The sequence below is a fragment of the Abrus precatorius genome, unplaced genomic scaffold (assembly GCF_003935025.1).
Source record: "Abrus precatorius isolate BTA unplaced genomic scaffold, Abrus_2018 Scaffold3, whole genome shotgun sequence".
NCBI lineage: Eukaryota > Viridiplantae > Streptophyta > Magnoliopsida > Fabales > Fabaceae > Abrus > Abrus precatorius.
In genome coordinates, this window is record NW_020874373.1 from 27,901,932 (window position 1) to 27,924,314 (window position 22,383).

Sequence of the window (22,383 nt, forward strand, 5' to 3'; positions counted from 1 at the left end):
AATTTATATTTTAAATTTTTTAAAATGTATTATTAAATCGATTTATTATAATTAAGAATTTTTTTTTTTTGGGTTTGAACGTTTAAACACGGTTTCAAAACCAAACATCCCCTAAAAAACATTGGACAAAAAGGTAGGGTTGTAATTATCCACTAAGCACAGTAAAAGATTGGGATTTTGCTTATAGGCCCCACGCCGTGGACCCCACCTGTCCACGTGGCAGTAATCTGCTTAACCTCTTGACAGTGTAAATGATCAAACAGAAAGAGACTCTCCCCTGTTCTATGTTCCAGTGAGTAAGTATGAGTTTACATTGAGAGAATAGGAAAGAAAATCACAAAATTTATATTGAAGTCTGAAACTTTTCACCTCAAAACTTTACTCTTATGCCTTATAAATAAATGGATGTTGAGAAAGGTTTCATCTGAAAACATTTTCTATTTCTTTTTAGCCACCACCTTTTCACGTGTCTCTCTCTTCGCTTGTTCTGTTCTGTTCTGCTAGCTCTGTTTGTTTCCTAGGAAAAGGAAAAACCTCAATTAGGTTTCTTTATTTCTTTTATTCGCTTCTTCTCATTTTAAGATTGTTCTTAGGCGGTGGTTGGTGTTTCTTTGTGGGGATTGTCTTTACATAAAAATTTCACTTTGTTTGAAGGGTTGAAGCTGAGATTCTTTAGTGGAAAAAATGGAAGGAAGGAAACTAACGGGTTCTTCTGCTTTCCCTTCTGAACTCTTTGAGTCCAAAGGGTCACACCCATCTTCTGCTTCTGGAATTTTTGAATCTATATTTTCTCCTCAGCCTAAGGTGTGATATTTGTTCGTTTTTTATTTTTGATACTTCAATTCAATCCAATCCAATCTGTTTGTATTTCGGTTCATTTCATGGTTGACATGAAGGTTTTTGCTATGTATTGTATTGGGTTTTTTCTTCTGCTTAGAGTCTCAACGAATTGCTTTTAGTCATTGCAAGGTGGAATCAATTCAGGTTTTCAGTGAGTTTAATTGATGGAAAAAACAACCAAATAATGAGCATGTTGATCGTTTTGTAGTTTCATCATCATAATTCATGATCATCATCATTGCAAACGGTCTCATGTTGAAACTGCCCTGAGTTTGTTCTTGCTTGTGATAATTCAGGTGCTAGGGAGAGAATCTCTGCGCTCTGACGTGAGTGGGAAAACTACCAGTGAGGGTTGGAGTTCCAAAGTTGGTCTTCAAGGTTGGTATACTGTGGTTTACATATTCTTACAAATTTTGTTAAGTTTCTAGAATTTTTTGGCAATGCTTTAAAATTTAATAATAAAAAAATCACATAAAAGCACATTTCCTATTGGCTCTACTTTCATTGTTTTGAATTTTCCTATTTCATACCTCAGTTGTATGCATATTGCAGCCCTAGAGTGTCCTTAATCCAATTCACGAAGTTACTACACATTTAAGGGTCCTAACGACCAGCTATTACTTTATATTGAAAATTCTTATAAATAATTTGTTTCAAGTAAAACCTTGTTAAGATTATTGCATGTAAGGATGAAATAAATTATAAATATGTGATAGATTATTCAATAATTCAATTCTTTAATGGCTTCAGATTAATTTAACATTGCTTTTCAATAGATTATATCAGCAAGGGAAGTGATGTTGAATCTAACAGCGCGGCACATAAGGATATGAGTTCTATGTATCAGGAACAAAGAGTTCAACCATGTCATCTTAGTTCATCAATCTATTATGGTGGCCAGGACATTTATTCTCGTCCTCAGAATACACAAGATTCGGGATTGAACTCTTTGGTGATTAAATTTGTATTATTAATTATTCTGTGTACTTAAGTTATTTCAATAGCGTAACCAAAAGATCAGAGTAGCTGATTGTGTTTGACAACACCGTTTAGGGGGATGATTTATACTATAATCCTTGCTGACACAAATAAAATGAATATTTTTTTAATGGAAGGTGAGCTACTTAATAGAAATCTGCAGACCAAATAAATTTTAAGCTAGATGATCATTTTAAACTGAGCCCTATATAGAATTCAAGGCAGATTGAAATATACCCAAGAATAATTAGTTATTATTTGGATTTATTGTATTTTATTTGGTTTTTTTTTTATACAATTAGAAAGCCCTAACATGAATTTTCATTGAGCAGTACAAGAAAGATGGGGTTGAAGATGATTCAGGAAGTGCTTCTAGAGGAAACTGGTGGCAAGGTAAAACACGTACCTACCTGTCTTATAGATTGCAGTGTAGATTTTGCATATGGTTGCTTCTGGTCTGTCATAAATTTCTCATTCATTTTCTGTCTTGTAACTGTCTATCCACAGAATCTCTCTATTATTAAGATCGTACTTGCCAAGGGACATACTCCTCAAGGTATATATGAGTTTCTGATAGCATTTGCCAAATGGTACTCTAGCTCTTAGAAATAGTATATTTTGAAGCCTTGGAAAATAAACAAAAGGATTATGATTGAAATTAACTATGGCGAATCAGAAATTCGAAGAACAATCAGGGAATTCCAAGCAGGTAGAAAATAAGGAGACAATCACTTCCATAGGCAGTCTACCCTCTTACGCAATTGCATTAAAATAATCGTAAGGATTAAGGAAATCCAACAGAATGAGAAAGATTATAGGACCTTTTCCTTTTTTAATATATACATGTAATTATAAATACATATGACTTTGTTTCTAGAATGCTAATCATATTTCCTGTTTTCCATGTTTATATTTTGATTATATAAAATTTATCAGCTGCATGCATATCTGCAGGTAAATAGGACGATAGTGTAGCAGTATAGTCCATCTTTTATTACATGGAAGAGTTATACTATAGTGAGAACGTTGTGGATGGCTAGTTGCTTTCTCCAGCCAAACAACAGAATCACAATATGAACCTTTAGTCATACGCATTTCTTTCTATTTTGCTGTAAAGAGTATGTACTCAGCAGTAGTAATGTAAAAGTTGTATGGTATAAGGAACTTCATGTATCATCAGCTACTCTTACGTGGCTGAATCTTAGCTTTTACTTTAAAGGGAGAAACTCTCTTTTACTAGTTTCCCCCATGCCTTGTTTTCAGTTGTGATGACTTATGAATGTGTATGTACCATCAGCCATCTCTTAGGTGACTGAACTGCAATAATTTACTTTATGAGTGAAATTCTCTGTGCTGCTTACACTTCTATTTCTTCTTTTCCTTTTTTATTTAATTTTATGTTCCATTTCTGATCAAGAAACTTGGCATGGATTATCATTTTGAGAAATGTTAGCCATACAATTTTTAATATATTTTATATAATTGGTTTATTTTTAAAAAAAGTCAAGATACAGGCTTTGTAAATTGAAAAGTTTTGAAATGTTACTTTGACTTTTAAAAAAATAGACCATTGAAAATTGTGTTTAAAAGAATGTTATTAGCATTACTTGTATGGTCCTTACTGGCAATATCTTTTGGTAAGCTTATTGAATCATGATTTTTTTTACATAATTTTTTTACACCCTTCTTTTATACTTCTTGTAAACTGCCACATTACATGATAGATGAAGAGAGAGAAAGAGGAAATGCGATTCTTTCCAAAGGAGAGTGCAAAGAGCAATGTGAAACAAATTTTTTTCAAACTTTCGTACTTGATCACAAATAGGCCAAACCTGCCCACTGATCCAAGAACTTTGTCATCTATAAATTTTTTCTATCACATTATTATTATGAAAGAACCCGGTACGCAATATATGGTATGGTGAATTCGTACATGGTATGCATGGTCAATAACAAAACTTAGTAACAATGCTTTGTAGGTTCTTCAGCTTCTTGCCAATGCTGTAGATTCTGAAGTCATTGTTGCTGCACATTGATGGGTAGACGTTGCAATACTGGGAATAATGAAAGATTCCTGAAGAGAGTCGAAATCATAGGTTCATGAACCATCGTTGTACTCCATGAAAGCCAAGAATTTGCCACGCAAGGCTATAAGTTAAAACATCCTTCAAAGATAGGGTGTGGTCCACCTAGGAAGCATATTTATGAGGTAACATGTAGCAACAGTTAGTTAACGAACATGTCCACTCAATAATTCTGATCCTAGTTCCAAAATTTTCCAGACTGAGTCAGTTTATGTGTTCCAAAACATGACTCGTCTATCCTTATCCATCAATGGTGGGACAAGGCCTCTAGCGGTCGTTGTGTCTGTTCGTTTAGAACATTTTTTTGTTTGTTTTTCTTTCCTGGTTCAATGTTCTTATGACTAAGATATTAGATACCATATTACTACTACTGCATGCCTGTTTGTTTGGCGATGAAGATGAGATAAAAATTGATATGATATGAAAGTAGTATAAGAACAAGGTATCATAGGAGTAAAATATGCTTTTATCTTATTTTACAATTGATACATATCAAAATAATAAATTATAGACATTATGTTACCATATTTTGTTTAGTTCTAAAACGTTGGTTAAACAAATACTAAAAATATAGGCTAGAAAATTTATTCTATCATCTTTTCTTATTATATTCATTAACTCTTAAATTAGAATAGGAAAAGATTTTCTTCCACTAAGTCTAAAAACTTTTATACTCAATTTGAATTTTTTATATAACTTAAATTTAATGATCAGTAAAGTAATAAATTATAAACAGTTAGATTTAAGTTAAATAAAAAATTTAGATTGAGTGTAAGAGTTTTTAGACTTACACTAGTATAAGAAAATCTTACCCTAAATAGAATAATTTTAAATCTTTCTACTTTTCATGCCTGCAAATTTTCTTAATTACTAAATGAAGAAATTATTAAAAATTTTCATGTTTTTATGATAATAAATGCATATATTTTTTTCACTTAAGATTTATTTTGTAAAGTAGTTGAAATATGTAGTAAAACTCTTCAAAACATTGTACGACTAAAAAGTACATCATACTGAAGGAAAGTAGAATTTCAAAAAATAAACTCGTTTAGAGAAATTTAATTGTGTATACAACATTACTTGATGATGCAAAAAAAAAAATCATATTAGTATGAAAACTATAATTTTAAGTTATTTTAGTCTTAAAACATGGGAAATTTAAAAATAGCATACTAACAAATATTTTTAAGAATTAAAAAGATATTTTTATCATTTTAGAAAAATTTGTAAGTAGATGACAGCTTTAGTCTTATTGAGCAGGATGCTTATGACATTACAGGGAGATCAACAAGAGGACCAACTTAAAAGATTATTGTACAAAATTAAAAAGCAAGTAAATGATAATTATTGTAGCAAACTTTTGCCGTAGGTGACTGTGATTGAAAGATAATATGAAAACAACAGTTAGAAAGTTTCAGTAGGCACATGAAACACTGAAAGTACATGTTTTATTAAGGGGGGACACTAGTTAGCTGCTAGCTCTTATTCACAAGAAACTAGAAAATTACAACACCATACAACAAGCATGTAGTCACAGTATCTTAGTAGCTAACAGCCATAGTGCATTTAATCCCATCTTCGTTGTTTTCAGCAACTTTAACTCCTTTAAGGCAGAGTGTAAGCTGCACCCAAAAAAAAAAAAAACCATTTTGTACGAGGATTAGCATATTGCTAGACAAGAAAAAGTGACAAATAAAAGAAGAGGAATATTACCAAACCTGTTTTAATATACTTTTTATTATTTGATGAAATCATATACTTTTTATTTAATATACATGAGATTTTATTAATAATTCAACTGTTCTAAAATAAGAAAAGAGTGCACTTTAAAATATGTAATTATAATTGTTAACTGAAAAATAGAATTAATAATTTCATGATTAACTGTACACGTGTATGTATTTTGACAGAAGTTCAACAATTAATTTTTTTATTTCTTTAAGTAAAGTTCATTGCTTTAGAAATGATAAATCTTTCATGAAATAATAGAGTTTTATTTTAGGTAAAAGATTACAAGTATCTTGCGTAAAAACTAAACCAATACATCTTCTAGTATGATACGATCAATTATTATCTCTCAATGTAAAGTTTATTTTCAGGTTATATTTTCACACATCCTTTTTTACATTTATTTTTTTTCTTTTTATTTTCTTTTTATCACGTCATCAATCGCGCCTGTTACTTTTTTTTGTTATTATCTTCCCTTTTCTTTCACTCACTTTACACACCAAAAAATAAATTGATAAATGTCAACTTGTAATTTTTCAAAGATTAAACTCTAAGGAGAAATTCAACGTGTAAGCATCACCCTTTAGTTGAAGTATCAAATCTTATATTTTTGCACTCTCTTTCTTTAATATCCATTATTTTTAGTTATTTTTCTTTTTATCTCTTTCATATTTTCTTGTTACATCATCTATCATCTTTTATTTTTATTTTTTTTCTCTCTCTTTATTTTTTATTTTCTTCCTATTCATGTAGCAATTTAAAAAAGTAATGTGTAGCTAGTAATAATTTCTGAAAATAGAAGAGTACTAAACTTACGTCCACACTTGTAACCAACAGGACGGTTAGCCAGGTTGCAACGCTTGGGGATGGTTATGGCAATTTGAGGGTTGACTCCAGCCATTTTGGCAGTGTTAGATAGCAAAACTGCACAGAGGCAACTTGGGTTCTGGCCAAGTTTCTTAACCTGAGCACAGCAATTTTGAGAAACACTAGCATTTTCATCTTGTGCTGCTGTGGCACAAGGAGCAAGCTTTATAGCTTCATTGTCTGGGGTAGTAGACCTGCCACATTCACCAGCACCCTCCACTCTATAAACCCCTACAATGCTAACAAGCACCACAACCCCAACAAGACATAGAAACTTAATAGGACCCTCCATTAATTAAATCTCTCTCTCTCTCTAGATCTGTATGAGTGAAACTGCTTCTCTATTTCACAATGCAAAGTCCCATGCCCCTGATGGGATTTTATAGCCTAACATGATCCAAAAAGTGCTTGGTCCAGTCACCACCCCTTAGATTAATGGAGCTTGCACTAAGACAAAGGGTGAGTTTTCTTATTGCACCACTTTGAAACAAAAAGCAAGTGTAAACACAATTTGGTTCCTTCTTTTTCCAATCAGGGTAGGTGTGTCTTTGTTAAGACAATATTTTTTTGTTTTTCTTACTTCCAGATGTAACCATTTCTTCCAGTTTGCAAATCAAGTGAGCAATTTAGTGCTGCCACCTCATCCTTAATCAATTGTAACGCCAATAGCCTTTTTAAAAGCTTGTGAATAAGTGATCAATTTCAACTACCACCGCCTTCAATATACTAGCTAATGCTCACACTCTACTCCTTCATGCCCCTAGCTTGACGTACATCTATTTACATAACAAATCAAAATACACACTTCCCCCAGCTATTGCTTAAAAGTATTATTAAATATATTCAAACTATCACCTTTAATGTAATGTAATTGATATTCACTGAGACTATACACAAATATTTGATTTAAATGATGGTTTTTAGTTATGATTTGTAACCACAATTTTGATCATAATATTGCGGTTTGGTAGTTCTTTGCAACTACAACCGTAATTGTCGTGAATGTATTCGTGAGTTCAAAATTATTATTTGAATAATTTAATAGCGTCAACAATATTTTTATCTTTCTTTTTTTTCTTTAGAAGTGAAAGTAATATTTAGAAAAACAGTTTTTTTGCTCAATGAAATATTCTCTTTGAAAAGCGATGCTGGGAACACTTGATTTGGTATCAGATAGTTAATGCTTCGGATCCAAACCTGGGCATTTGGTCTAGTGGTATGATTCTCGCTTAGGGTGCGAGAGGTCCCGAGTTCAATTCTCGGAATGCCCCAAAAGTTTTGTTGATTGTTTTAATAAACCATTTCATGCTATCACCATGATTCCCACCCTCCGCGGTGGCATTTGAGGAAGTTTCTTATAAAATTTCTAATCTAAAAAGACAATTCAACTTCTTTATTTTTTGTATGCTTCATAACGGTTTAAGGAAGTAGAGTGAGTGGGAATGGACATAGAATACCTCTCTTAGAGGCACCTCATTACTACCACAAGTAAATAACATAATACACTAACCATTCTAAATATGAGAGAGAATCCTTCTACGTATTTCATATACATAGGAACATGAGAAGACTCCAAAAAGAAAAGAAAAAAGAAAAATGCCTCGGCCACAAAAGATTCACATCCTTTCACACTTGCCACGCATGATCCAAGATATTTGGACTGACACCACCTTCTGTGCAATCACTGGATTCCACATCTGTTTCAAATGCTGGCACTTCATCAAGTGTTTTAGATTCTTGAACTTGTTTCTCAATAGGACTCTCATATTCCTTCCCTTTAGTATCAATGCTAAGAAAATCAGTCAAGGCTTTCTTCACCCCTGCCCCTCTTTGGGGAAGGTTGTTGTTATTGATGACTGGGGATTTCCCTCCTTTTGTAGGGCTAATCCCGTGTGCTGGAGAAAGGCTTGGCGTGCCGAAAGCTGATTTGTAAGGGGTGCTTGGGACATGCACTGAGCTAGGAACTGTAATGCTCTTGTGAGTAATTACACCAACTTTTGGGAGGGATGAGAATTGACCAGAATGTTTGGTCAAGTCATCTACATAGAGCACGTCATCAATCCGCGATACCATGTTAAATGCCAAACTCTCTAGTACTCGAGAGTAGCTCTCCAGAATGGCTTTTCCAACATCCTAGACAATACACAACATTTGAAAGACTAAGATAAGATCAAAAACCTTAATGTTCAAGAAACGAGACATTGTTTGAAGATAATGCAATCCAAACCTTGTTGTATTGGATTTTGCTCATATCAAGGGCTGTTTGAGGGAGACCCGGAAAACGCTGCTTCAAGGAAAGCAGAAGGCTTTCTGCTCTCTCTGCAAGCAATTCCCTTTTGTCAGCATCAACCATTAGATCCTTGACCATTTCCCATGATGATCTTGAACTAGATCTGGCACTGACACTAACAGGCTTTGAGTTGGTCTTTTTACGCCAAATATACATGGAAGCTTCTGCCCGATTCGCAATCTCTATGGCTTGATGTTCAGATGATAAATCAAGGCAAGCAAGCAAGCACTCAGGAGAAAAGTGATCTGATGTGATATAACGATAAATAACATCACCCAAGCTGACTCTAGCATTCTGCAGCATAGTTGAATTCGTAATTTGAGTTAACCATTATGTCATTTTCTCTCATGATGTGTGAAGATTTGAATAAATAGGGATTATTTGTGTCATACCTTTGGAAGAGATTCCAAATAAGACTCAGGAATGTCCATTTCAGCTAACGTAATACTGTTAATGGCCATTGCAGCTTTTAATATTTGGTTTGTGCAATCACGCTTGTGCTGCAACTGCTTCCTTGAGTTTTCATGGAGGCCACAAGGAGGGACTCGGGGCACAGGAAGCCACCATTTCTCCTCTTGTCGCTGCAGTGCTTGCCGGAAAGAAGATGGACCATCAGTATCTGGAGCTAGAACCCCTTGGTCTACATACCAGAACTCTGTATTGACAAAACTATCCAGAATTTCCTGTGAAAAGACCAAAATTTAGATTGGCCCACTTCTTAAAACTGGACTAATGATGAACACTACTCAATGCTGTAAATCTTACAAGAAGCATGTTATCTAATTTGCGCAGAGCTGGAAGATTAACATAAAGATCTGAACGGGGTCGACAAGTCATGACCTGATTCACATTACAACAATATTGTAAAACTTAAACCAAACAAACCATCCATCCCACAGTCTAATTTGATCCCAACCAAAAAAAGAAACAGAAAGCATGGAGAAGAAATCAGATTTTTTCTCTCACATCACAATAAACCCCTTCACTTTGAATGCTGGCATGAAATTCATAGTCAAATATAGGATCTAAATTTAAAACACCCCAGTGATCTGGTTATAGCAGATGACCAATCAAGTAAATTTCTGTAATGCAGTCCATTTATTTGAGACTGATAGAAATGATGTAATGTATATGGATAATGAAATAAACCAAGATTGCAAATGGCAGATCTTGAGGATCTGTGTTGTTGTGTCAAATTTACTGACACCACTAACCTACAGGATGCATTCAACAAATTTCAAGCACATGCAATTCTACTTACAAGACTCTCTTAAAATTTATCAAGAGAAGTAACTTACTCAACCAATTCACCCCATTGTTGTACTTCAGCTTCAATTTATATCCCACACTGAGTCATTTTAAATTGTAACTACTAGCATAAATTACCACAATAGCTTTCACATTAATTTTCAGTCCTTGATACGTACAGTGACCAGAATTCAATCATGCATAAAACCATTTGGGAAAGAAATGAGGAAACAATTTTCTGCAAGTCTTGCCTTTCAAAAGCCAACTAAGAGTTATTGTCAAGGTTGACAGGGAAAAATAAGCACAACTTCATAAACAAAAAGTACATAAAAACAGCTACACAAGTTCACATTAGAATTATGTACACAGTGGTACCTCAAGCTTGCTTCCATCCGGAAAGGTTTGCCAATTAGGTCTCAATTCAACAATATGATCACTGACAGAAAGAAACCACTCTATTTCTCTTCTCCACATTGCCTTCTTCTCTGAACGCAGGGGCTCTAATCTCCAAAGTTGTCCAAAAAGGGTTGCTACATATTCAGTAAAGGAATGAGAAATAACCATTGGAGGCAAAAATTGCAATCAATAAAGTTCACAACAGAAAACTTGCACAATTAACAAGAAAATATAAGTACATAGTAACTATTTCAAGTGTGCATTTTGCATACCACATAGATTGGTTATAGCATTTGAGATAGCCAAAGCTGTAGGGACCCCATTTCCACATCCTGACATATCTTCTCCAAGTAACAATTTTGCAAACCTCTCCTTCATCATCTCAATCTCTACAAGCAAGAATCAAAATAAAATAAAATGCTGATATTATCAGTGAGAACAATTGATAATATAAGTTATAAAGGGGCTTATGTGCATCATACACACATTGAATACCTGATAATGCTGAATCTTGTTTCTCAAGTTCATTATTCTCCAAGACCAAGTGCTTTTTCTCACCGTCTTCACTTCCATGAGTACTGGCACAATCTGATATAGCTATTTCCTGAACCGGCCATCCCACAGAAGGTGGTGAAGATGAGTCCTCAGTGCTACTACTCCTACTATGTTCTTCATGACCAGTGGTCTCAGATGATAGAAACTCAGAGCTGGAACTGCTCTCACGACCTTTTTCTTCAATCAAATCACCAAAAGTTTCTCTTTTACCAACATTCTCACTTACCTTAATAGTTTCTTCAACAACTTCATTCTTCTCAGGCAAACTCAAACCCTCCATGGCAGCAACTTTCCCTTCTCCAAGGAAACCAGACGAAGCATAGAGAAGAGAGTTGTTAATCACCATGCCATGGTACTGAATCCTTCTCAAGCAACACCCTTTTGAGAGATGAACACTGAAACACAAACTTCTAAGAGATTTAGACGCCCAGAAGAGGAGAATGGAAAATGGGTTAGGATTAGTGGACCTTCTAAGCCTCACCAATGGGGCACATTGCTTCAGATGCTGATGCTGTTGTTGGGTTTGTTCTCTTACTTCTTGTTGGGTTGAAGTACTATCCATATGTTGTTAAACCATGTCTCGTGTCTGGTAGAGAGAGAGAGAGACAGTGATAGAACAAATTGTGGGCTACCTCTGATTGCTTACTTATATGTCAAGGGTGAAGCTAGACATCATTGCTCTAGTTTTGTTCTAAGCACATAATATATGAGACAAAAACCCATGTTCACCTCATTTCCTAGATTTTGTTTGGAATGTACAAAAGTGGAAGTAATTTAATTTACAGAATAAACTCATGTTGGGAATAGTTTTTTCTAAATTGTTTCTTAATTTTTATAATTATCTTATAAAATTTTTAAAAATGATTTTTAACGCAAAGTTAATATATACAAAAGTTTTCTTCTCAAATCTTAATAAATGAAAAAAAAAGTTCATACTTTTTAAGTATTTAACCAATGCCCTATATGCAAACCTAAAATTTATAACATGTTTGATACAATTTAAACTTTAAAAATTAATTATTTATATTTTAAAAACTATTTCAATAAATTAATAAAAATAAGTATAAGTAAATAAGCTTTTAATTTTATCATCAAACATGATCAATTAGTAAAAATTGTTTCAGCTTAATTTATAATTTTAAATTTGAATTTCAATAAATATAACTAAGTTTTGTTGTTGCCAGCAGGCGTATGTACCAATTTTGGTCCATGAAAATCTTTCCCTCACTCTTCAATTCCCGGTTTAAACTTGAGACTGTGTATGATTCGGATTTGAAATTATTCAAATTATTTTCTGGTAGTCTTTTGTTACGGATAAAAAGGAGAATAATGTGAAACAAGTTTAAAATGATTGAATTACTGATTGGCTAAATCGTAATATAATTTAATGTAAGGACTAATTGTTAATCACAAATTTTAGTTTACTCATCAACATTTGCTACGCTTTTGCTTAAAGTAAGTATCCAAAATCAAAAGGATATTAATTAAAGTCAATGTTCTTTAAAAATAGTACTAAAGAAATGTCATGGGAAATCGTGTAAGCGACGGATATGGCCATGATGTCTACCAAATTTGTGCTTCATTGTGTTATAACTCATTAACTCTTTAACTAAAACATTAATTATTCCAAAAAGAAAATTAAAGCATCAATTATTTTAGATCTAGTTAACTAATCACATTCATTTTAAAATTTATATATAAGAAAAATATTAGTAATATATTTTTTAATTTACTTATTTTAACATACTTTTTATTATTGATTAAAATTATTAAAATTACAAAAATTATATAAATTTATTCTTTTTCATTTCTAATTTAATGTTAGTCTATCATACTTTTATAATTTTTAATATATTTTAATTAATAATTAAAAATGGTAAAAAGAGTGTGTTATTAGCATTTTTTTTCTATAATATTTTTTTATTTATTTTATCTATTCACTTATGAAAAAATTATATTTATATTTATATTTATTTAAAACTTGAAGATAATATTAATAATTTTATTTTTACTCAATTTTAAAATATTTTACACTCTTATTGTAAATAAAAAATAAAAAAATTATAAAAAATTTAATAATATTTGTTTTGCTATTAAAAGTTAATAATAATTTGATATTAAAAATATATATTAATCACATTTTTTATATTTTATGTTCTATCTTCCTTAGAAATGAATAAAAAATAATTTTGTTAATAGTTAAGTTTCCGCACCCAAATATAATAAGTTTTTATTAAAAAAAATCATTTATTTAAAAGCATAATAAATACTTTTTTAATAAAATTACTAACCTAGTATAATAAATAATTTTTTGATCAACATATCATGTACAATAAATATTATATTTAGTCTTAAACTCTACTCTAACAGTTGAGTTTAACATTTTTTTTATTATTTTGAAACTCTTCCACTAATTTATCACATTAATTTTTTAAAATTTGCTTTGTGTAATTTACTTTGTTTAGTTTTTTATTAAATTTTTATTTATTTTACATATGTGTTTTTCGAATTTTTATGTTTTTAAATTTTCAGTTTTTTTATTGTTTTCTAAACTTTAAATAAATAGCAATTGAAATCACATTCATTTCTAATAAATTAAAAAAAAGCATTTCATGAATTATTATATTCAATTATTTATAAATTATTTTATCTTTAAATTTTCAAATTTCTCTTGGAATATTTTCATGTTATTAAAAATTTATAATTAGTAAATAAAATAAATTTTGAAGATTGAAAATAGAAAAGGAAAAAGAAACGCGGGCATATATATATATATATATATATATATATATATATATATAAGATTAAAATGAAGTAATAAATTAAGAAAACTACGTGACATAAAAGAAAAAAATAAATAAAAAATAATTTGCTTCGTGCGTCGGGCAAAAACAATAGTGACTAATTACTATTGCAGATTAGGGATTGGTCTTTAATTGGCAATGCCTACGCTCCAATATGTTCATCACTCAACAACCTGCGTCAATAAATCATGCCTTTGGATCTTGAAAAGGCTATTCAGTGAATTGGGAATATGCTAAGAAAAATTGGATTCTCGTCAATCACAGTTACAAATAAAAGATGAACAATTTGAAGTTGGTTGCCTCTTAGATGGCAGTGTTAAATGGTGGCATAAGATAGGCAAGTTTGTGTCTCCAAGTGCCTCACATGACACACGGAATCCTATGAATTAGAAAAGGGTTTTGGCTCTTATTATTAACGGTTTTTTTAATATATGTTTAAAGGCACGTAATAAAAATTATAGTTTTTATTAAAGAAATTATAATCTTTAGTATTATTAGTATGATAAATTTTATGATATTCTGTAATCTTTAATAATAATAATAATAAAGTATCCATAATATTTACAGATATATTAAAAAATCCATATTGTTGGTAACTATGCTTAGGGCTTCAGCGGTGTGGGGTATTTTGGTAATTTCAGGATATAGCCATACTATTATTTTGTATTTTCCTTCCTTTACCTTTCATATGCTTTGCGTAGGATTGAGGTGCTTGTCTTTTTGTGTCATTAACGTTGCGGCAAAAATGTATGTGAAATTGACATAATTGAGAAAAGAAAAACGCTGTATGGCCAATATTTTGTGCTTCTAAAGAATATAATAAGAAAAAACAATCAAATCACACAACGCACGTAAGGGCACAGACAGAATTAAGAAAAAACACTAATAAATCCAAGTGAAAAGGACATTAGTTTTTCTAAGAGAAAAAAAACACTTATAAGTTGCAGCTGAGATCTGATCAAATCAAAACAACACAAATCATAATAGTATTTTTCAATACATTATTTTCTTACTTACCTTGCAAGGCTTTTCCTAGTCTCAAAACTAGCATAATTTTGTGATATACTCATGATGATGGTTGTTCCAACAGATTTTGCAAAGGGAAAAAGAAAGAGATCCCACCAACGGCTAACAACTACGTTGATGTGGACTTTACATTTGAAAACATTGAGAGGGAACGAGAAAACTTAAGCCTCAAGAATTTTGAGTTAGCATTAAAAGCAAAACTTGCCTTATTACTTTCTTGCTTTTCCCTTTTGTTGATTTTTGTTCTTTAATTTACAGTTCTCAAAGTCATATATGTTGTTTAGCGTATTCCTTCTCTTTAATTTGAACCCGCTCCAATTCAAGTTTTGAATTCAGGGTAAAAAAAGAGTGTGTTCATTCCTTGCCTATTATGCCCAAGATTTTGCTTTTAGTTCTATTAAATGTTCATGTGGTAAGGGCATAGACACAACGGCGTGAAAAGCATGAACAATTAAAGACGAATAGTCTTTTGAAATTTGAATATGAAAGTTAAAGTAGTAATATATGGTGCTCTCAAAATCTTCTCATAAAATCTGAATTTTATCTTCCCCGTTGCACGTACCAGTTCCCTGAAAAACTAAACATTTAAATCTGAATCTGAATTTTGTAGTAGATATTTGGGTGTAAAGGTTACTACCGTCACAATTTTGCCGCAAACTCATTCCTTGACCCAATTCAATATGTGGGTTTGTTAATGATTAAAGTTTGATCATTCATGTTATGATCAAGACTTAAAAGATTCACCAAAATGATAACCTAATCTTAAGAAATTGATGATTATATAAATTTAGACTGAATTCGCACTTCTTGATTTTCAACAAAAAACTATTTAATATTTGTTTTTGACATCTTCTGATTTATATAACTGTAGAAAAAATTATAAATAATTTAAATAATTAAGAAGAATATACGATATTATGTTATTACATAAATTTTAAAAAAAATTGTGAGGTAAAAAAATATTAAGTGAAAATTTATTAAATTTCGATAAATGTAAATATAATTTATGCCAATATCCACAGCCCCGCGTTCCACATGGGGATCAGTAAGTAAATAAAAATAGTAATAACAAATAAAGAAGAATCAAAACTAATGAATAAAAAAATAAAGAACCATAAAAGGCAATTGATACTGGATTTTTCAGTGTTTAGTCATTGAGCCCAAAAGGCCCAACTATGCTCAGGTCCATTAGACTGTATAGGGTGGGCAAGCCCAGGGTTACTGATCTTAAGCTTCTTGTTGACCAAAAACACAAAATCTTAACAGTCCTGTAAGGCATGGGTTACCCATCTTAAGGTTCTTGTAAAATATAAAAATAGACTCCAAGTAACCGTTGTTTAAAATAAAAAGACTACAAGTAGCAATTTTAAGTTCTATTTAAGTCCTATAATTAAATGTATATAATCTCAGTTGTAAATATTAAAATTGTAGTTAAACTTGTGTGAACAAAGTAACACATGTCTCCCGAGAATTTCAGATCTCTGACGTAAAATGCTAACTTTTCTTTAGAATTTGTTTCGCAAAAATCAATGGAAAAAGAAAAGAAGACGAGAGCAATTTTTTTAGTGTAGCGTGTAATGGTTAGTGTAGCATTGAAATTCTATGCAATTGAAAAAATAACTTCATAGAATCTCATTATTTTTTCTTCTTATACATATAGTTAATAGTTATTAAAACATAAAGTAAAAAATATGGAATCCTTTGACAATGACTGCAATATTCCGCAGTTACTTTTTGACACATTATTTAATATATTTTTATTATTAATTAAAATTTATAAAAATTATCTAAGTTTTACTCTTTTTATTTTAAAATTAATATTTTTTATATATTTATTAAATTTTTAATAGATTTTAATAAATAATAAAAAATATGTAAAAAAAGTATATTGTTAATATTTTTTTTTCTAAAAAAATGGTTGATATATGTCTAGACGAAGCAGAGTAATAAAGGTAATTAAAAATGAAATAGAATCTTATAATTTTAAGTTAGATTTAATTTTTTATAAATTTAATTGTGATCTTTCTTAAATAAATTTAAAATTTTTGGTTCTAATAAATTATATTAAATAAGAACTATATCTTGAAATAATAAGTGTAAATATTATAGTTTCAAAAATTAAATGATATGTGTCAAAAGTGACTCAGTAAAAATGACATTATTTCACTTGTTAAAAAAGTCATGCTCTAAACACTCATTATTTTAGTTGAACAAATGACTGAAAATACTAACCTTAGCATTGCTTTTATTATAACAACAAAGAAACACAAATTTATAGTCAATGTTTGCTTGTCTTAATATTGAGAGGAGAATCTTTCTATGTGCATTTGATGGTATGGTTGTTTTAACTTGTGTAGAGAAGGGGCTAAAAGGGACAATTGACAAACTGAAGAAATTGTTCACTACACATCTAATGCTTACATGTTTGAAAAGTTTGATAACATGACTAATACAAAGGTTAGGTCTTAATGGATCTACTATAAGACCTTCACCCTATTAATCACTATGTTTTGAATTATCAAGTACATCAGTGAAAATAGAAATTACAACATAAATTAAGTTACATGTTATTAAGATTTAAATGCATAAATTATAGATCCACTTCAAAACTATAGGGTCGGAGATACGAGAGAATATTATGGGTAATGTTGATGTATTGGTTGTTGGGCTTAGAACTGGTGGCATTATAGAGATCATCATTATTAAGTATATAAGGTTTTTTGGAGTTCAAATTTTCATAACATGAACTTCATTAGTATTGAAAGAAATTACATGTAATTGTTAAATTAACGTGATGACAGTTTGTGGCTTGTGCATTATATTTCTCATACTTTCCTGTGTTATTGTGATGGAAAGAGGAGGAAAGTATTTGCGCAATTAGGACACAATCTTTTCAACATGTAAAACGTCATTTTTGTCAAATCCCCTTTCATACATGTCACATTAGCATTTTGTCATTATTTATTAATATTATTTAAGTTTAAGGACTAAAATATTCAACATATGTAAAAATTAGAAACTAAAGTGATATTTTAGAAATTCTATGAACTAAAACATTTGACACTCACTGTCTCAATGACTAAAATAAAAATTTAGTCAAAAATATTAAACAAGACTTAATTATATTTTTATCATTAAAAATAACAATAAGTTTTAAATAATTTTTTTATTAAAATATTTAGAATTAGTCTCTATCATCAATTATCTTTTGTTAAATAATGAGATGGATAATAAAAATTTAGCTCATCACTGTTATGTAATTATTATTTTTAAGAATGAATATTTGTATTATTATAACTATAATTAATATCTTAATTATATACATATATAAATATTTATATCACACAAGAAAAATTTTATAAAATTGAGTTTTATATATATATATATATATATATATATATATATATATTTCTCATACCACGTATATTTTTTATTATAAAAAATGTTGTTCAAGTCGAATAAGATCATTATAGGTAAAAAAAAAATTTCTTCAAATATTTAATATAACTACATTTACTCAAACTTAAAGATTATAAATTAAGTTAAAACAATTTTGTACATTATTTTTTTAAAATTAGATTGTAGCATTTATTTTTAAAATATGTATAATTTTTACATAAAATTATATATATATACATATATATATGTATAATTATATTAATATGTAAAATTTATTTTGTTAATTTTAGTGTTTAATATATTGTTTCACTAGTACATAAATGACATTCTACAACAGGAATCTACACCGGTTAACAAAAAATCGATGTGAAAAAAAGGTGGTAGCATTTTTAAAATTTTAACGAACATTTCTACATTGGTTTGGTCAAAACCGATGTTAAATGTTTTTACTACATCAGTTTCAATTTACAACCGATGTTAAATGTTTTTACTACACCGGTTTAAATTTACAACTAATGTTAAATGTTTTCTACATTAGTTGTTACATATAACCAATGTAGAAGAGTGTTTTAAACTTCACTTTACTGCTTACAAACAATCACTTTTCACATATCCAATACATAGAGCACATCAGTTTTTATTTCTTCCCTCTCGTGGAAGGTACAAAAGCTTTTTTTACAACTCAAACTTCCTTCTGCGTCATTCAAGGTACGTAAATCACTCTCAAATTTGATTTTATATGTTTCAACCTCATGTACGCGTTCTTCTCACATAAGTTTCATGTTTAGGGTTTATTGTTTTCCCTCGTACAACCTCAGCGACAACAACAATCTCATTTTTGTGAAGATTAGTTCAAACTTTGTTGCAGTTACATTTGAAGTAAGTGTTTTTACTATTAATTTCTTTGTGAAGATTACTTTGAACGTTGTCATTCATTAATTTTTTTGTAAAAAAAGAACAATTTCAAACATGAAAAAAAGAATGATGGTTAAGGTTAAAATGGCCTCGAGAAGAGGCTGTCAAAATTGGGTAAGGGAAGAATATTAATGTGACGGCAAGGAACTTGTGTGTATGGATCCTCTTTTTTTTTTTTTTTTTTTACTTTTTCTATGCAGTGTCCACACATGCACGCTATATATTTCGTATTAACATATCATTAACAATTATAGTGTAAGTATATAGAATGTGTCTGCTGTCAAGTTAAAAAAGTTCCCAAGCCTTTTACTCTAAAAAGATTAATGTATCATGAGAATAATACGCACATCCAATCAAAACATAACATAGGATACCACTTTATAATAGTTGCATTAGACAAAAATAACATCTGAATTCACTTTAAAGGACACCTCTTAATGTGCCTTTGTTCCTTTGGTGTTCATAGCTTGATTTGTTCCTTTGTTTAACCACTTTTCAATTGTTAATTCTTTATGTAGCTATGGATCACAGTTGGATAAATTGTAGACGTACAAATGAGGAGTATAAGAATAGGGTTGAACAATTTTTACAATTTGCGCAAAGAAATATGCCTAATAATACCATAAGATTTTATTGTCCTTGTGTTAAGTTTTTAAATTTAAGGCAATTGAGTGTTAAAGATATAAAAGAATATGTGTTCTGTGATGAATTTTGCAAGAGTTGTACAACATGGATATGGCACGGTGAATTAAGAAATATGCCAAACTTGTCCAATACAATTGAGGTTGATATAGAAACGGACGATCGATTGGAAGATATGATAGGTGATATTGGGGAAGAGTCTTTTCAGAGACAACATGTTTTTGAGAACATATGTGAAGATAATAATAAGTCTTTGTATCCAAGGTGTCCCAATTTCACACAATTGTTAGGAGTGTTAAAATTAATTAACTTGAAAGCAAGACATGGGTAGACTGATAAAAGTTTTACTGAATTGCTTGAATTATTGAAAGAGATGCTTCCAGAAGGTAATACCTTTCCAGATCGTTATTATGATGGAAAGAAGATCTTGTGTCCAATGAGTATAGAGTATAAGAAGATACACGCCTGTCCGAATGATTGCATTTTGTATAGAAAAAAGTATGCAAGGTTGCATAAGTGCCCTTTGTGTGGGATTTCACGTTACAAAGCAAAGGACTTTGATGAAAATTGTGATGTGAGAACAGAATGACCATCTGCCAAGGTTTTATGGTACCTTTCAATAATTCCTAGGTTTAAGCGATTATTTGCTAGTCTGAAGGATGCAAAGAACATTATATGGCATTCAAATGAAAGGGTACGTGATAAAAAGTTGTGTCATCCAACTGATTCTTTGCAATGGAAACCTTAGGGCCTGGACTTGCTACAAATGGAATGAATCGTTATGGTAACTTAAGTAGTATACATAGTTTATGGCCTGTTTTGTTAGTAATTTACAATTTGTCTCCTCGGTTGTGCATAAAACACAAACACATTATTGTTTCTATGATGATTTCTGGACCAAAACAGCCAAGAAATGACATTGACATCTATCTGAAGCCCTTGATTAAAGACTTGAAAATATTGTGGGAAGAAGGTGTTGAGGTATTTGATGCTTACAACCAGCAATACTCTAATTTGCGTGCTATGATCTTTTGTACCATTAATGACTTTTCAGCATATGGAAATTTAAGTGGATACTGTGTTAAAGGCCACACGGCATGCCTAATTTGTATAGAAGACACTTATTATCAACAACTGAAATATAGAAAGAAAACAGTGTACATGAGACATCAAAGATTTCTGAATCTAAATCACCCATATCAGAGACTAAAAAATGCTTTTAATGGATGTCAAGAGACTAACATTGGTCCTATACCCTTAACAGCACAAGAAGTATACTCGAAGGTGATGGACATTGTTGTTGCGTTTGAAAAGAACCAAAAGCCAAGCTTAGATAAAGGAGTTTGGAAGAAAAAATCTATATTCTTTGATCTTCCATATTGGTGTATCCTTGATGTAAGACACAGTATCGATGTCATGCATGTTAAAAAAAATGTGTGACAACCTAATCAGAACACTCCTTAATATAAAAGGAAAGACGAAAGGCAATCTAAACTCCCGCTTAGATTTGCTTGAGATGGGTATACGAGCGAAATTAGCACCACGGTCGGTTGGTAAGAGGATATATTTACCACCAGCTTGTCATATTCTGTCCAAAAAAGAAAAGAAAAGAAAAGCCTATGTCATTGTTTACGAGGAATAAAATTGCCATAAGATTTTTCTTCAAATATCAAAAGACTTGTGTCAATGAAAGGCCTCAAGTTAGTTGGGTTGAAGTCTCACGATTCTTATTTGTTGATGCAACATTTTTTACCAATTGTTTTTCGTGATATATTGCCGAAAAAATGTGAGAGACACCATAACACAACTGTATTTTTTCATTCATAAAATATGTACTAAAGTCATTGAAGTTGAAAAGTTAAATGAGCTAGAATCTAAAGCTGTTTTGATACTGTGTAAATTAGAGATGTATTTTTCTCCATCATTTTTTGACATCATGGTGCATTTAATTGTTCATCTTGTGAGAGAGATTAGGTTATGCGGCCCTATTTAAGGTGGATGTATCTAGTTGAACGATACATGAAAATATTAAAAGGATAGGTAAAGAATCTCCGACGTCCAGAAGCATCAATAGTTGAAAGATACATTTAAGAAGAAGTCATTGATTTTTCTACAGAGTATTTGTCAGAAGTAAGACCTATAAGGCTTCCTCATTATCAGTATGATTCATCGTCAACAGGAAAGGGTACACGAGGTTTAAATGTAAAAAGCATTTGTGCAGCAGAAGTGTTGCAAGCATATTTATATATTTTGAATAATACTGATGAAGTTCTACTTTATTTATCTTTCCACAAGAACATATTGAAGGAAAATAACCCTTGGATGAACGAAAGATCGCTGTTGAATGAGCACAATAAGACTTTCTTGAAATGGTTTGAAAGTGTTATTCTTAAGGATGATGCTGCATCTGAAACTTTAAAGTGGCTTGCGCATGGTCGAAACTTTGATGTGATATGTTGGAGTGGATATGATATTAATAATTTTTGCTTTTATACTAAGCGTCAAGATAGCAAGAGTGTAGTGCAAAATAGTGGTGTTATGATAGATGCTGAGTCACTTCACTTCTCTAGTTCAAAAGATAAATCTCCTGTTGTGACTTCCCTTTCTTATT

The 22,383-nt window shown here is 30.8% G+C and overlaps 3 protein-coding genes and 1 non-coding gene across 7 annotated transcripts; 2 read left to right on the plus strand and 2 right to left on the minus strand.

The window, feature by feature from the left end:
• Positions 1–279: 279 nt before the first annotated feature.
• On the plus strand, positions 280–5,211 carry LOC113860627. Of its 2 annotated transcripts, none has more exons than XM_027493070.1 (7): positions 280–543; positions 655–804; positions 1,137–1,218; positions 1,617–1,792; positions 2,151–2,211; positions 2,326–2,374; positions 2,773–5,211. In XM_027493070.1, the coding sequence occupies exons 2-6, from the start codon at positions 685–687 to the stop codon at positions 2,340–2,342; spliced, it is 456 nt and encodes a 151-aa protein (XP_027348871.1). In that variant the 5' UTR covers positions 280–543; positions 655–684; the 3' UTR covers positions 2,343–2,374; positions 2,773–5,211. The 2 variants fall into 2 exon arrangements, with proteins under 2 accessions (XP_027348871.1, XP_027348870.1); XM_027493069.1 differs by adding an exon at positions 938–991 and having other exon boundaries at positions 464–804; positions 2,773–3,060.
• Positions 5,212–5,283: 72 nt separating this feature from the next.
• Positions 5,284–6,805, minus strand: LOC113860629 (putative lipid-transfer protein DIR1). 3 transcript variants are annotated; one of them, XM_027493073.1, is made up of 2 exons: positions 6,447–6,805; positions 5,284–5,524 (listed from the first exon to the last, which is right to left on the minus strand). In XM_027493073.1, exons 1-2 carry the CDS (start codon positions 6,787–6,789, stop codon positions 5,508–5,510), a joined length of 360 nt encoding a protein of 119 aa, XP_027348874.1. In that variant the 5' UTR covers positions 6,790–6,805; the 3' UTR covers positions 5,284–5,507. The 3 variants fall into 3 exon arrangements, with proteins under 3 accessions (XP_027348874.1, XP_027348873.1, XP_027348872.1); XM_027493072.1 differs by having other exon boundaries at positions 6,443–6,805; XM_027493071.1 differs by having other exon boundaries at positions 5,284–5,529; positions 6,439–6,805.
• An 891-nt stretch (positions 6,806–7,696) lies between these two features.
• TRNAP-AGG lies at positions 7,697–7,768 on the plus strand. The gene has a single exon. It is a non-coding gene; the product is annotated as a tRNA-Pro (tRNA).
• A 333-nt stretch (positions 7,769–8,101) lies between these two features.
• LOC113860626 (rop guanine nucleotide exchange factor 7-like) lies at positions 8,102–11,612 on the minus strand. The gene is made up of 7 exons (XM_027493068.1): positions 10,927–11,612; positions 10,704–10,820; positions 10,411–10,565; positions 9,553–9,627; positions 9,180–9,470; positions 8,725–9,081; positions 8,102–8,630 (listed from the first exon to the last, which is right to left on the minus strand). Exons 1-7 carry the CDS (start codon positions 11,546–11,548, stop codon positions 8,124–8,126), a joined length of 2,124 nt encoding a protein of 707 aa, XP_027348869.1. The 5' UTR covers positions 11,549–11,612; the 3' UTR covers positions 8,102–8,123.
• Positions 11,613–22,383: the final 10,771 nt, after the last annotated feature.

What these genes read in the sequence shown, in the direction of transcription:
- LOC113860627 (XM_027493069.1), top strand. Translation starts at nt 685, where the DNA reads ATGGAAGGAAGGAAACTAACGGGTTCTTCTGCTTTCCCTTCTGAACTC. An exon ending in TATTTTCTCCTCAGCCTAAG is followed by an intron (nt 805 to 937) that starts GTGTGATATTTG and finishes TCTTCTGCTTAG; the next exon opens with AGTCTCAACGAATTGCTTTT. An exon ending in GGAATCAATTCAGGTTTTCA is followed by an intron (nt 992 to 1,136) that starts GTGAGTTTAATT and finishes GTGATAATTCAG; the next exon opens with GTGCTAGGGAGAGAATCTCT.
- LOC113860629 (XM_027493071.1), bottom strand. Translation starts at nt 6,789, where the DNA reads ATGGAGGGTCCTATTAAGTTTCTATGTCTTGTTGGGGTTGTGGTGCTT. An exon ending in ACAAGTGTGGACGTAAGTTT is followed by an intron (nt 5,530 to 6,438) that starts AGTACTCTTCTA and finishes TTTTTTTTTGGG; the next exon opens with TGCAGCTTACACTCTGCCTT.
- LOC113860626 (XM_027493068.1), bottom strand. Translation starts at nt 11,548, where the DNA reads ATGGATAGTACTTCAACCCAACAAGAAGTAAGAGAACAAACCCAACAA. An exon ending in TGCTATAACCAATCTATGTG is followed by an intron (nt 10,566 to 10,703) that starts GTATGCAAAATG and finishes CTGAATATGTAG; the next exon opens with CAACCCTTTTTGGACAACTT. An exon ending in AATTAGATAACATGCTTCTT is followed by an intron (nt 9,471 to 9,552) that starts GTAAGATTTACA and finishes GTCTTTTCACAG; the next exon opens with GAAATTCTGGATAGTTTTGT.